We start from the raw sequence: 16,024 nt of genomic DNA, 5'->3' as shown, positions 1-16,024 counted from the left end.
CCACCATAAAAAGCCAATGTTGTATTAACTGCCATGTTACACAGAGACTGCTTAGTGAATTTTGCAGTCTGAAGAGACAATGCAACTCAATGTTCCTTGTATCTCTTTACCACCAAATGCTCACAGTGTGACACTGAAAGAAAAATTCCTAACTAAAAGGTAATGGTAAACTCCAAGCATATATAAATAACAACATGTACAGTAGCTTTGTATGCCGGTAAAACATATTCACATGTATTGCTTACATATGACCGCTTGAAATGACCTGCACAGCAGCACTCATACTGGAAGATGGAGAGGCAGCACAAGGGGCCATTCAGGCTATCATGCACATGTGCTGATATGAGTCGAGAACAGAGTGAGCAGAACTGATGACTTAATGCGTTGCTGCTCTTTCGTCGTCCAATCAGAGTCTTGGGGCGAGGGGGTGACACCAATGTATTTTCTACTCTTACAGATAAAGTGGTGTCACCCTCCTAGCTGTGCTGTCTGGCAGAGGTGCATGAGTCACAACACCGGCAGGGCAGAATTACAAATCCTTTTTCTGATAAGCCAAACGCCATTAGAACTTCGAATGATCATTCATCAGAGCATTGGCTCTTGCCATCATTGAGTCAACTCCAGACCTGCTATTTGAAAGGAACTCTACCGGTGTACGAGCCAGTTTTAGTTTTCAGCCGAGTGCTCCAGTTTTCTTGAATCATCTGATAAGGTTGATTGGCCCCTGACCAAATGGGTCATTGAGAGTTTGTGATTGTATGGAGAGGGCACAACAAGGCTGTACGCTTCTTTAGGGGTAGCATTGATGTGAATGGTCTGTGTGCAGCGCAACACTATTTATAAACTTTTTCACCCAAGATTCACACATTTTCCCAATTGGTACTGAAGAATGTGTGACTCTTGGGTGAAAGTTGTGTAAATCTTGTGGGAAAAGCTAAAATAATGAATGGACACCTTATTATCCGTGCTATAAAAATGAATAAAATAAATGGCCTTCTTTCTAGTACAGGGAAGTATAACATGGTTGCGAGGTTCAAGAAGAATATTATTAGTGCTGGTTGCAAACATCTCTCGCGTGCTGGAAAATGCCCGAGCTTAAAGTATATCTAAAGCCAGAACTTTATTTTGTTCATTTGGGATAGCATAGGGGAAGGTTTAAAGTTCTGTCAGGTTTTTGTTGCCATCTGTGTCTGATTGGGGTTATATACCTTCACTTCCTGTCCTGTAGACCCAATGGGAAGTGAGAGGATATCTTTCCAGTGTGGTGGAAATCCCATCTTAAGATGGCCAAATTTCAGCAGATTCAGCAGGAATTTTAGCCATGGGGGGGCCCCGTTGGCACCACCTAAGGAGCCGCATGGAAAATGGTTGGTCAAACAGTGATTGCATCCAACCAAATGCAGCCGCTGTTCGTGTATTTAGCAGCCGTGGGTCCTCCAAGCTGCTGAATACAGTAGCCGGCATGGGAGATTCCTTGCTGTTTAACATGGATGGTGGAATCAGGTTGATTACTCTCGTTCATCTCGCAGGGCTAAATGAGAGAAATCTCAAAGCGTATGGCTGGTTTTAGACAGTTGTCACGGAAACAAGTGTCCCCATTGGGAGATGTCCACTCTTTTTCTGTTCTGGGGTCAACTCAAAATGTTGGATTTACCTTGACTTGCATTCCTGGTTAATGATCAGGACACTTATAGGGGGTGATTCTCCCTAACGTGGACACCGAGAGCGATAAAAACCTGACAGAGGTTGTAATGCTTCTCCACTCTATCCAAAACATTGCTTTTAGTTACTCCCTAAAGTAAATCTATTTAGAAAAAAACCTTTAGAAAGAAAGTTGTTACAGCTGCAGGTAGGGTTTGGAAGCCTATTCAACCGCGGCTTGGTTAGGCCGGGCAAGTAATATGTAGTCGCAACACTTTCAAACATTGCATAGAACAGGAAACATGTCTGACACCCAAGCGTATGATCCGTTTATACGTGACTAGACTTAAAGGTCAACTCCATCCAAATCCAATATGTCAGTATGCCAACCCGCTACCTTCTTGTATCTTGTAAAGAGGTAAGATTGCTCCACAGTAGTTTGTTTGACCTTCCTACAAAGCCATAACAAAGGTATTCCCTAAGAGTTTCCTACATTAAGCAGAAAAACACTTCTCCAACATGGGGAAACTAGGAATCCAGCGATCATATCCGACCACTACATTCAGCATGGCGTGAATCAACTTGACAATAACCTCAAAAAAAAGCAAGATATCGGTTCTATTGAAGGACAGGTAGATATTGGGGATCCCTGTCCACCTGTGGTGAGCTTTTTGAACAAAACAAACAAACAAAAGAAAACCGTGGAGAATACTTTAGGGTTAGAAGATCCATTGACAGTTACGCAAGTTACACTATAAACTCAGTGGACACCTGATCATCACATCTGTATGAGCTTGTTGGACATCCCATTCCATGGCCATTAATATGGAGTTTGACCCATATTTCTAGCTATATCAGCCTCCACTCTTTTGGGAAGGCTTTTCACAAGATTTTGGATTGTGTCTGTGGAAAGTTGTGGCCATTCAGCTGGAAGAATATTTGTGAGGTCAGGTGCTGATGTTGGATGAAAAGACCTGGCTGTCAATCGCATTCCAATTCATCCGAAATGTGTTCAATAGGGTTGAGGTCAGGGCTCTGCAGATCATTCACGTTCCTTCACACCAAACTCATCATACCATGTCTTTATGGAGCTTGGTTTGTGCACAGGGGCACAGTCATGCTGGAACAGGAAATGTCCTTCACCAAACTGTTCCTACACGGTTGGTCGGTTGTGTTTAAACAACACAAGTGTTTAAAATATCCGTGCATGGTGTAGCATTAACATGACCATTCACCAGAAACACCTGAACTCAATCATTTGGAGCCCACATACTTTCGGTCATATTGTGTAGGTGTGACGGTCAAGTGTTGACAAACATTTGGCCATATATTATATATCAAATACTCCAGATACATATATAGAAAATGTAACATTTTATTCAGCTATACACTCATTAAAAAAATATGTAACTATGTATTTCGATAAAGCTTGTACAGGTACCTGAATTCTACCTTTATATTGGATTGCCGTAACCCTCTACATAGAAGGTATCTGACTGGCTTTGTGCACATGAACTTAATCATTTTGAGGGATATTCTCATACTTTTGGCCATACAGTGCATCACTTACTCTTCCTGTACTAAGGCAACTCACAGGGTACAAGATGCTGATTTCAGGAGTCATCAAACTCTTCTCCTTCACCTCTAATTTGGAAGGAGGTCCTCATACTTTTGGCCATACAGCGCATCACTTTCTCCACCTGAACTACGGCAACTCACAGGGTACAAGATGCTGATTTCAAGAGTCATCAAGCTCTTATCCTTCACCTCTAATTTGGAAGGAGGTCCTCATACTTTTGGCCATAGAGTGCATCCCTTACTCCACCTGAACTACGGCAACTCACAGGGTACAAAATGCTGATTTCAAGAGTCATCAAGCTCTTCTCCTTCACCTCTAATTTGGAGGGATGTCCTCATACGTTTGGCCGTAGAGTGTATCACTCACTCCACCTGAACTACGGCAACTCACAGGGGACAAGATGCTGCTTTCAGGAGTCATCAAGCTCTTCTCCTTCACCTCTAATTTGGAGGGATGTCCTTATACTTTTGGCCATAGAGTGTATCACTCACTCCACCTGAACTAAGTCAACTCACCGGGGACAAGATGCTGAGTTCAGGAGTCACCAAACCTTTATCCTTCACCTTTAATTTGGAGGGATGTCCTGATACTTTTGACCATACTGTGCATCTCTTACGCCACCTGAACTAAGCAAATCCCGGGGGGGCAAGATGCTAATATCACAAGTCACCAAACCCTTATCCTTCACGTCTACTTATAACAGGTGTCTCATACGAAGCCCGGGCATTTATGCAAGGTCTACCAATGCCGCATGAGCAATAATTGTGGTCAATTTGGAATCAATGCAAAACAAAGCTGAACACAAAACCCAATCTAGCCACTGAATGCAAAAACAAAATTTCTCATAGCACGTTGCCTAGCAAAAAAGAAAAAAAAAATCCCCCATGAGAGTTTCCTGGTTGAGTCCTTAGAGAATTCAGCAGCCACTGGGTTAAATGAAGTCCTAATGTTTCCTTGTCTTTCTCTTAGACGTTGATAATGAGTCCCTGCGGATATGCGCGCTGCAAAGGTGTCCTTGCTAAACACATCCAGATAGATGAACAGCCATGCAATCTGTGCCTAAGTCTACAACAACTCCAGCTCTTTTTTTTTAAGCCCAGGTGGCACACGGCCTCTCGGATAACACAAAAACAACAACAACGACGCCACAGCCGTAGCGTAACAGGGTTATTAATATCTTAAGACAGCAATCAACAGGCACGGTAATATTTGCCTATCTAGATCAGCGCCGGGAGAGTTAACCAGGAACAGGAGAGATCAAGGGAATGTACAAGCGTATCATTCAAACCCGGTCCAAAATGGGTCTTTCACTGGCTGCAGGAACGACAACAACCTTTAGTAACCCCCCCCCCCCTCCGTTTGGGGCACCCTATTTGGGGGAAGAAAAAAAAGCAAAAACAAATGCAATTCGCTTGTACAGTTTAGAAACCCAAATTTTGTAAAAAAAAAATTTTTGCAGCACCGAAGCAGCATTTTTGTTTCCCCGATATCAGCAGATTTTGGTTAACATCCTTTTTTTAAAAAAAAGCCAATTTCTCCAGAGCTTTAATTAAGGGGGAAGGAGGGGGGTATATATATATAAAAAAAAAGGCACTTACCAGGACATGCGCAGCCCACTGACATCTTCACATGCCTGGTCTGAAACCAAGAAGGTACTGGGTGCCCGCGGCTAAGGCTCCTGGCATAAAATGCCCTTGTGGAATCTCGGAGAACAAAAAAACGAGCCCCCCTAAAAGCCAGAAATTGGGCCTCAGAGGAAGCAGGCAGAAGGAATTTTATTCTGTCTCTGTATGTGTGTGCGTGTGTGTATGTGTGTCTCTCTCTCTCTCTCTCGCTCTATCTCGCTCTCTCTCTCTCTCTCCACTGGCAGTACTGTGGTTTATTAATATGCTAATTGCAATGCTAGTGGGAGGAGAGTGAGCTTGTCAAAGTGACCTGAGTAAAAGAGAGAGGAGAGAGAAGGGAGAGAGAGAGCGAGGGAGAGCGAGAGAGAGAGGAAAATTAAATCGTTTCAGAGATCAGAAAAAAATAAAATAATAAAAAAAAAGAAATCCTGGCTTTTGTCACAAACAAAGCCGTACTTGAGAAACAGACATTCAGTTTATAAGGAGGCAGCAAATTAATGGAGGTTTGGGCGCCATCCAAGCGTTTTATTATTTTTTATTTAAACGCCTGCCCTGATGGCATCTCCTCGACTAAGTGGAAGGTAGCGATGGCTCGCGGCGCCGTGCACTTAGAGGGATGCTAAGCAGGTCTTTGGCCAAGGTGCGCCATGCCAAAACATTTTTTAAAAAGAGCCCCTCGTACAAAAGGGGCATGGGGGGGTTACACGCGTCAACTTCGGCCTCATCTTCTGATCGAAGGCGGGTTCATTTTGTCAGCTGTGAGATGGCTAAAGAGATTTCTGAGCCGGAGAAAGGTCGTCACATGCGCGGAAGCCAAGTGAATTTGGGGAGCAGGAGGTAGTCATTCTCACCCTACGATATGATGATAGGTGAAGGGAATTCGTAGTCTATAAAAGGTGGATGTACTGTATGTAATTATATCATCATGTATTCATGTTTTCTAAATCTTGTTTTTTATGTAAGTTTGTATTTATATCTGTATGTCGCCCTCCCCTCTTTACACCTCGAGGTGGTTGGGGACCCCCACATGGCATGCTGGGGCAGACATCTCAAACCTCAATGCGGAATCCTTGACTCTTTGCGGGGTGGAAGTCATTGGTCGTCAGCCACTTTAGAATAGGGGTAGGCGAACTCCAGCCCTCCAGCTACAAATCCCATTAGGCATTGCACGACTCTGACAGCCACGCGTATGACTCCCAGAGGGGGATGCATGATGGGATCTGCAGTTTCACCACAGCTGGAGTGCCGAGGTTGCCTACCATTGCTTTAAGTGGTGCCGCAGGTGAACTGAGCTTAGTGAAAGGTTTGGATGTGTGACTAGCAATAAATTAAACCTACGATATTAACCCCTTCATGACTGAGGCCCTTTTTTCAATTTTTGCACCCATGTTATATTCCACATTTTAGGCCTGAAAATTACGTAAAACCCCCCAACATTATATATTTTCTGAATGCCAAGACTAAGTCGCCAGGATCGCTTCTGTTGTAAAGCCGACAGTCGGCTCTACAAGTTTAAACAGAGTCCCGGCGGCAAAAGTCGCCGGGAGTCTGTTTAAACAGCCCCGATGCTGGCGACGTACACTGTACGTCGTCAGTCACGAAGGGGTTAATAGTGTTGGAAATGACCCCCAGAGGCGGATGCATGATGGGTGTTGAAGTTTCACCACGGATGGAGGGCCAGAGTGTGCCCACCACTGCTACAGTAATTTATTAGGCACAATAAACTCAGGGATAGAGGGGTTAGGTGCACAGGATACCCAAAAAGACCAAAAGGCCAACTCCCTATCTCTACTTACAGTCAATACATATAAAAGGACCTTTAAAGGGTATCTATAGTCAAAATCTAAAGATAAATCTGTATTTCTATATTGGATTTCCATAAGTTCAATCCCTCTCCTAATAGCCAGATCCATCTGGAAGTTTTTAAACTTATTGAAGATGCCCATAGGATGGATTTCCCCAATGCACTGACACCATTTCACTCAGCCCTGTGAATATGCTCTTGCTTGTGTCACGGCTCTCACAGAGCCTTCTGTCTTGACCCCCAGAGCTCCAATCCAGGAAAACTCCTTCCTGCCCTGCTTCTATTTCCAAGGCTGCATACATAAATCTGTGATATGTCACAATGTGCAGCAGCAGTATACTTTTCCAAAAATGCTGTACCTTTTATCCTTTAGCTCCACTCCAGTGGCTTTGTCTTGGCTGAGATGGCGTCAATAGCCTGCTGCAGGCAGGAGGAAGCATTTTACCAGTCTTCTTTCCTCCAGTGATCAGACTGCAACATTTCTGTAGACTTGGATTGAAATGCAACCCCTTCCCCCAAATTGAACACAAACCCTTCGACATAGGGTTTTAAAATTAGCATTTTCATCAACAAAGGCAATAAAAACATTGTCAGAAGTTCTATGATTCCTTTTGCTACTAAAAATGTTATTTTGCCTATTCTGTTTCTGTTCATAGAGATTTTCCATAGACCTCTATCTGTGTCCTAGCAACCAATGATGTTGTGCGGTCCTACCGCGCCATGGGTTGCTATGGTGTGCTGCCCTGCATCCAAGCAACCAATGATGCCGTACAGCCCCACAGCACCATGGGTTGTTATGGTGTGCCGGCCTGCGTCCAAGCAACCAATGATGGTGTAAGGCCCCACAGCACCATGGGTTGTTATGGTGGGCTGGCCTGCATCCAAGCAACCAATAATGCTGTACAGCCCCACAGCACCATGTGTTGTTATGGTGGGCCAGCCTGCGTCCTAGCAACCAATGATGCTGTTCAGCCCCATAGCACCATGGGTTGTTATTGGTGGGCCTGCCTGCATCCTAGCAACAAATGCTGCTGTGCAGCCCAGCCGCTACTGTCCTACCAATCGATGATGCCATGCAAGCTGCACAGTGTGACTGGTCTTCTCTTCGACCCTTCCTGTAAAAAATCTTTTTTCTGTCTGTGTCTCATTTAGGAGATCTCCCATCACTTCCTGTTCTAGAGACACTGCGGAAATTAGGAGCGGATCTCTACAAATTGAGGAGACATCCCCTCTTAGGCCACTGTCACTAGAAGAGGTGTTCCCATTAGAAGATTTCCCTTCACTTCCTGTTTCTGAGACAACTCAAACATTTTGGATTTTTAATCACTTCCTGCACCAGAGACAATGATCACCAGGACAAATGGCGAGGGTAAATCTCTCTATTTGTTTTGGTGACTGTTATCACTGAAAGTGAAAGCAAATCCCACATTTTAGGTTGTTATCAGAACAGGGATAGAGGAGAAATCTTCCAATGGGGACACAAGTTCTGGTGACCTTTCTGACCACCAGGAATTTCCCTCTTATCGGAGTGATTTCCTCTAACTTCCTGTTGTGGCTATTGGACAGGAAGTGAAGGGAAATGCCCCCAATAGAGAAATGACAGCGGTTATAACCCTCCCTTACTCTATCCAAAACTAAAAAAAAAGTTTTAGGCTTCAGTTCTACTTTGAGGAAGATATTGTTAAATATATCTCATAATATTTAGAGATATAGGACAGCATAATAACTCAGTGGTTAGCATCCTTGCCTTTCAGTGCTGGGTTTGATCCCTAGGATGAACACAATCTGGACATGGGTTTCCACAAAAAAAAAAATATACTTGAGACTAAATGTTCCACTTTTTGGACAGAGGAAGGATTAGAACCTCTATCAGAATCTTATTGCGGCCTGTGTTTTTTAGGATATAGGGACCCGGCCTTAAGCTGGAGTACCTATTTGAAATTCAGTGGGCGGTTAGGCTGTAATCTGCCTGAGCTCTAATTGGTATTGTCTTCCTGTTCGTTGGGTCTCCCCTAAGTTTAGGATATTTTGTTGCTTCTGCCTGTTGCGGGGAATTGTCTCTAGCAGACAGAGAAACAATATTGTTGAGTTATGAACCTTTATTTCTCTCTGGTCACTCACAAGGAGGATTACTGCAAGTGGTGCATGCTGCGGAAGGATATAAATATTTGGGGTGACCTTGTAGAAGGGTCTTTGTCTCTTAGGCACCTACCAGGAGAACCGTTCTTTGTTCTTCAAAGCTTTGCCTGGGGAGGAAGTTGTGCAGGAGGTCTGTGCCTGCCAGGCCTGCTACCTGGGGAGGGTGCTGATGAGGAAGGGGCTAAATCTGAGCCTAGGGAAATTATGATGCCTTGCTGGAGGGTATATCCAGAGGGAGTGGATCAAGAAGATGTCTGCCCGTATGAAGCATTGTGGGAAAGGGCTTCACTGTTGAAAAGCGTCCTGAAGGAGCAGGGCATGAGCTGCTGTCAGTGAACATAGTTTAAGGTCCATAGCCTCTGTTGACTATTGCTAGTAGTGTCTGTTGCTGTTAAGTCTGGAGCCATCCTTGCCTATTTTTGGGTTTCCTGTGTCCTAACCCTCCCTTGAGTTTACTGAGCCGCATAAACTCACTGAAACATACTAAAGTCATTGATGCCCAATTCCTCCAACCCCACAAAGAGTCAAGGATTCAGGTCTGAGGTTGAAAATGCTGCTTGGTGTTCCTCCTCATCTGCCCAGGACTAAGGGTGTGCTTCAAATTGGCGCCCAGTGTGGGTCCTCACAAGAATTGCGCTGCAGTTCCTAGTAGAGAAGTCTGGAGCCATTTTGACTGTTTTTTTGGGTATCCTGTGCCTTTTACAAAAAATGTTCCTGACGGAAGACCGAGCTGAGCAGAGGGAGGATACATTTGCAGACCTTGTCCGATTCCCCTGGGAGTGAGGATGTAGGACGGCACAAGTGCCCTGAACGCAGTTCATTGAAGTCCATGCAGATACTCAGGTGTGAAGAACAGGTAGGGCAACCACAGGATCAAGATGGTGCGCTGAACGTAGCATGGTACTGGAACAGGAGACAGATGCAAAGTCGGGAACACAGGCCTGAGCTGATATCTTCCAGACAAAGCAGTACCAAATCGTTAGTCAGATCAGGGTCTAAGTTTCAAGCCAAGGTCACACACAGAAAATCAGAAGTGAGGCACCAAATCAGCACACAGAAGCAGGGTCGGGTCACAAGCTGGGGTGGTCGTCTTTGGGAATCAAGTCGCAGGTCCGGTCGCAGAGAAACAGGAACAAGCTGAAGACCAGTCAGCAATTATTCCCGACTCCTTTCTGGTTTAAATAGGCCAACTGATGCCAATGAGCATGCAAGTGCGTGTGCACGGCAGTACGTGCGCACAACTTCACACGCGTGCGTGAGCACCAGTGCTAACTTTAATGTGCATTGGTACTGATGCGCATTTTTCTGCACGAACCAAAGCACGTTTGCCCATAATCCTGAGCGCGGGACAGAGTGTAATGGAATGCGCCTGTGTCAGTTTCCTGGAGATTACTGGAGCATCCTTACATTACCTTTAACAAAGAATTTCACCAGCCCCCTGGATAAACACAGCTGCCTTCCGCCCCCATCGAACTACCCCCCACCTCACTCCACATTGGCTCCCTAAAGATCCTTACCTTCTCTGACAGCGACAGTCTCCTACGCTGTCTGCAGCCCTGGACAGTAAAATATAGTACTGGACTGGGCAAGCTTGACCCATAGACTTGAATGGGCTGTACTGGTACTGCAGGAACAATGTCTGATTCAGGTACACTATATTGACAAAAGTATTGGGACACCCCTCCAAATCATTGGATTCAGGTGTTATCTGAAATCCCTTGCTACTAAATATTCCGCGGTCACCTGTTACTGGTATTATAACAAAGTGGAAGCAACTGGGAACAACAGCAACTCAGCCACGAAGTGGTAGGCCAATGACAGAGTGGGGTCAGCGCATGCTGAAGCGCACAGTGCGCAGAAGTCGCGAACTGTCTGCAGAGTCAATAGCTACAGACCTCCAAACTTTGTGTGGCCTTCAGATTGGCACAACAACAGTGCGTAGAGAGCTTCCTGGAATGGGTTTCCATGGCCGAGCAGCTGCATCCAAGCCGCACATCACCAAGTGCAATGCAAAGCGTGGGATGCCGTGGTGTAAAGCACGCCGCCACTGGACTCTAGAGAAGGGGAGACGTGTTCTCTGGAGTGACCAATCACGCTTCTCTGTCTGGCAATCCGATGGGCGTGTCTGGGTTTGGCGAGGTGAACGGTGCTTGCCTGACTGCATTGTGCCAAGTGTAAAGTTTGGTGGAGGGGGGATTATGGTGTGGGGTTGTTTTTCAGGGGTTGGGCTTGGCCCCTTAGTTCCAGTGAAGGGAACTCTTAAGGCATCAGCACACCAAGACATTTTGGACAATCTCATGCTCCCAACTTTGTGGGAACAGTTTGGGGACGGCCCCTTCCTGTTCCAACATGACTGCGCACCAGTGCACAAAGCAAGGTCCATAAAGACATGGATGGGGGAGTTTGGGGTGGAGGAACTTGACTGGCCTGCACAGAGTCCTGACCTCAACCCGATAGAACACCTTTGGGATGAATTAGAGCGGAGACTGCGAGCCCGGCCTTCTCCTCCAACATCAGTACCTGACCTCACAAATGGTCCAACATTCCCATAGACACACTCCTAAACCTTGTGGACGCCTTCCCAGAAGAGGTGAAGCTGTTATAGTGGTAAAGGGCGGAGCCAACCCAATATTGAACCCTACAGACTAAGACTGAGATGCCATTCAAGTTCATGTGCGTGTAAAGACAGGCGTCCCAATACTTTTGGCAATATAGTGTATATAGGGTGTTAGTGCAAGGGCAGTCTGGCCAGCCAGGCGGCAAACAGCCATCAGAGGAGGCAAGTATGGATCTGCCCTGAGCCTTGCCTTCAGTCTTACACATCTGTCCTGTATTGAAATTGCCTTCTCAGATTTCACTGAACACTGTGAGCAGTTGTTTTTGAGCGGAGTACAGAGGCAGGGTGCTTTGATGTGTTCATGAAGCTATGCACAGCACCCTGCCAGCCCCTCCCACCAGCCATGATCTTCTTGTATTACACAGAGAAGCACAGTGTACCAGTAAGGTTCCTACCTACTCAATAAATCTAATGTGTGATTATAAACCTTCGTCTGTCACATCTGAAAGGGGATCATTGTGTCTTATAGCATTGCGAAGGTATCTCTTTGATTCTGCACTTGTGCGGGCCTTGGCTCTTTCAGAACCTTTCCCTGTGCTTGTCTGCCGGTTTCCCAAAGCATACACTTAAGGTATTCTCTCCTGCGCGGCATCTAAAATTAAACCTGAATTTTCGTGAAAGAACAATTGTTGACTGTAACCTTGCTAGCAGCAGAAACACGCACGTAATCCCGTCATCTCCTCCAAACAGCTGTGGAGGGACGGCTCGCACAAAGAGTAAACTGTGCCACTCGGAAATCACAAAGAGAAGGGCATTCTTTAAAGCACATGTAAAGTGATGAATCTATGTATGGCTGTAGATGCACCCTCTAATAATTCAATCTGCTTGTTTTTTTAAATCTTTATTTAAAAAAAACTGTTCCTTTTTTTTAGGGTGACAACACTCACCCAAAGCATTGCAATGCAGTGGTGTCGTTGTCACCTCCCAATTGTGCCCCGATCGATTGCCTGGCTTCATGCTACCTTCATCTACATGTCATGCCTAAAAACTTCTTCAGTTAATGGGAGGAGAAGGGGATTTTTTGGGTAGGTGGGGGTGATGTCATCACACTACCCGCTCACAGTACTGGACAGCTCTGAGTTAAAAAGTGGTCACATGAGCACCATCTAAAGCGCATTAAATAGTATTTATAGGGTATTTTCTTTTTACAAGTGTAAAATGTTTTTGGGAGCTTTTTAAAAACAAATTTCATAATAGGTTTGAAGTAAGCCAGTGCGAAGCTTGGAGCTTCCTGTAATAAAGACCAGTCACTGCTGCTCTCTCTCCTTGTACAGGGTGACTGGTCTTGTCTCCGCCCCCTCCTGTAATAAAGACCGCTCACTGCTGCTATCTCTGCTTGTGCAGGGTGACTGGTCTTGTCTCTGCCCCCTCCTGTAATAAAGACTAGTCACTGCCGCTCTCTTTCCTTGTGCCGGGTGACTAGTCTTGTCTCTGCCCCCTCCTGTAATAAAGACCAGTCACTGCCGCTCTCTTTCCTTGTGCCGGGTGACTGGTCTTGTCTCTGCCCCCTCCTGTAATAAAGACTGGTCACTGCTGCTCTCTCTCTCCTTGTGCAAAGTTACGGGTCTTGTTCCTCTGTGAATAATAACCGTACCTTCCAGGATGATTATGCTAATTCATATAACTCATCAGAGGGTTTTTTTTTATAACAGACTGATGCTAAGATTTATTACCAAGGCTAAATCCTGATCAGAGTTTCACAAGGAGCCCCTCTCGTCACAGATGAAATCTGATCTTCGAAGCTCCTGGACTAGGTAGATTACCCATTGGATTTTAAAAAGCCTGCTCTGTATTATTATGCCTACAGCTGTTACAACCACATAATAAATAGAACTGTCAGTCTGACACAGGAAGTGCTCTTACTGGCAGGATCTCCAGCTGAGAAACTTGGCAACAGATTCACAAAGAAAAAAAAAACTGCTTGAAAAAACTGTGGACAGTGAGGCGTGATACCAAAGGTACTTAAATATAGTGCCCTCTAAACTCTTCATGACCAGAAGTCATTAAAGCCTTGATGCCCAGAGCAAATTATGTAGCCTAAGTATACATCGGTTAACGAGTCAATAGCCAAGCCAAAACTTTTTAGGGAAGGATTAGAACTCCTGTCAAGTTATTGCTGCTTGAATGAAGACTAAAAAAGAGCACCAGGTCATTATGCCAAGAGTCCAAAAAAAACTTTTATTGGCTTCACAAATAAGGGCAAGATGATATGCAAAGCCAATGTGTTTCGTGGGTCAGGAAATCCCCCTTCATCAGGACTTAAACAATCAAAAACAGAACACTAATAGACTGTAAACTTACTGTTCATGCAGACAATCCTATTTCTCAAGCAGAAGTGGAAATCCTTGGAGGTGTCCAGAGGTATCACCTTCTCAACTCCTTCCTTAGGCTATATGCAAATGGTCCGGTAGCTCAGTAGGTATGCTATGCTATGTCATGACAGACACAGGTGGTTGAGGTGGGTTGAATTACCCACTTGTGCTCAAGGGCAGTTTAGAATACATGCTCATTCAAGCCAAAACCCAAAACTGTACACTACCGTTCACTACACTAGCTACACATTTCGCAGCCATCTCATGCATTGCACAAGGTCACCTCCGAAGACTAATCAGGGTTACATCATGCATTGCACAAGGTCCCCTCCGAAGACTAATCAGGGTTACATCATGCATTGGACAAGGTCCCCTCCGAAGACTAATCAGGGTTACATCATGCATTGCACAAGGTCCCCTCCGAAGACTAATCAGGGTTACCTCATGCTTGGACATTACAGCTGACAAGCCTGGACGTGTTTACCATTATATAATTGAGTTTATATTTTGATATGTTTTGTTGATCCATCTAACCTCAACCTTGGGTTCCCCCATTTGTTACACATTGGACATAGTGCCTCCAAAGACTACTCAGGGTTTATCATGCATCAGACAAGGTCCCTTCAAAAACCCAATCAGGGTGACCCCATGCATTGGACAAGGTCCACTCCAAAGACTAATCAGGGTGTCTCATGCATCATACAAGGTCCCCTCAAAAACCCAATCAGGATGATCCCATGCATTGGACAAGGTCCACTCCAAAGGCTAATTAGGTTTATCTTATGCATCAGGCAAGGCCCCCTCCAAAGACTAATCAAGGTTATCTCACACATTAGGCAAGGTCCACTACTAAGATGAAATCAATCCAATTAAGCCAGGTGTGAATATTCATGTCACAATTGGCTTGATGATGGAGTCCCATGTGGCTCTGAAAAGGGTTCCAGAGGATGGGAGATACTCTAGAAAAGTCCTGGAAGCAAGCATGGGAGCAGTTGACGAGGGAGCTGGAAAGCAGGAGGTCAATGGATGAGCGGAGGGGACGGTTAGGGTGATACTTTGAGACAAGGTTGGACATATAGCCGGGGGCATATTTTGAATTTATTATGGATCTAGAATTGTTATCCTGCATCATAATGCTTTTCAAAGATCAACTACAACCTTTATTTCCATGTAATCGCATTCAGTGTAGAAAGTTTCTGGAACCTTTCCCTTTGCTATTAATAAAGATCCTTTTTTTTTTTTAAAGAGAAAAAAAAACATCTGAGTCAGTGAACTTCCCAGTTCCTAAACTCTTGAAATCTGACCCCTCCATGGCTACATACTTGAGGAGCTCCGGCTACAGAAATGGTTGTGTGAGCAAGAGCAGCTGAAAACACGACATTCCTGCACAAACTGCATAGGGCTGGTGTGTGCAAGGGCAGGGGGGAAAAAAAATAAAAACCCAAACTGGCTGGACTGATAACTGCGAACATCTGCACTTGTGCCGCTGATGCCTCGCTTTAGTTAGTCAGCCACCACGGTAAATCCCTAAAGGCACCCTCAGCCTAGCTATCTCATTGGGAAAGGCAGAGCTAATCAGTTTCTAACTCCCCCCGCTGCTTCTTTGAGACACAAGGAACAGCTTAGAGGTGAGCTTTCTGCTGGAAACCAATGAGAACCTCTGGCAATGTTTCCCCCCACCACCGCCGCCACCACCGCCGCCTCCTCCTCCTGCTCATGAGAGCAATTATAGAAACAAGAGAAATGCAGTTACATTAATCCATCAACGTGTCATCAAACTAGATGGCATTTGCTTTTTGTCATTTTTGGCATTAAAACAGAGGTATAAGCAGGCTTTATCAGTGAGCAAGGGCTAAGGGCAACGAGGGTATGCAAGGTGCAGTAGCCAAAGGCGGCCAATTAGAAACCGTCTTTTTAGAGGACAGCTATCAAAAAAAAGGTTTATTTTTCAAAACTGTGCCTAGAGAAATCAGATAAAGAATAGAGATGAAATGAAGTGACGATGCGGAGGATGAGAACCTATTGTCCGCTTTGCCGTTTTGGATTATCTGACATGAATCACCAATGTTAAAGTGAATCTACCGTGTTTCCCCGAAAATAAGACACTGTCTTATATTTTTTTGGTTTAAAAAAACACACTAGGTCTTATTTTCGGGGGAGGTCTTATTTTTTTTTTAATGTATAACAATCTAAAGTTAATGCAAATTAAATAATCCAAAATGGCAAAGTTAAAAATAGGGTGATCAGGGCAATCAGGGGTGCCGTACCTTTCCAAGAGCAATTTGGTAACCAGAATGAGCGAAGCGC

At 44.9% G+C, this 16,024-nt stretch overlaps 1 protein-coding gene across 2 annotated transcripts in view; it reads right to left on the bottom strand.

Annotated features, from left to right (window-relative positions):
• The window catches only part of LDB1 (LIM domain binding 1), a 136,898-nt gene extending 131,762 nt beyond the window's left edge, over nucleotides 1-5,136 (bottom strand). The window contains exon 1 of one of the 2 annotated variants that reach the window (XM_018553214.1): nucleotides 4,819-5,136. In XM_018553214.1, the coding sequence (XP_018408716.1) occupies nucleotides 4,819-4,843 (25 nt within the window). In that variant the 5' untranslated portion in view covers nucleotides 4,844-5,136. The remainder of the gene's footprint in view (nucleotides 1-4,818) is intronic. The other variant, XM_018553212.1, reaches the window with a different exon arrangement.
• Between the last annotated feature and the right edge of the window lie 10,888 nt (nucleotides 5,137-16,024).

This window comes from Nanorana parkeri, unplaced genomic scaffold (assembly GCF_000935625.1).
Source record: "Nanorana parkeri isolate BGI_ZX_2015 unplaced genomic scaffold, ASM93562v1 scaffold113, whole genome shotgun sequence".
Classification (NCBI taxonomy): Eukaryota; Metazoa; Chordata; class Amphibia; order Anura; family Dicroglossidae; genus Nanorana; species Nanorana parkeri.
The sequence above is the reverse complement of the archived record's forward strand: the minus strand, read 5'-3'. Positions and strand labels throughout refer to the sequence as shown.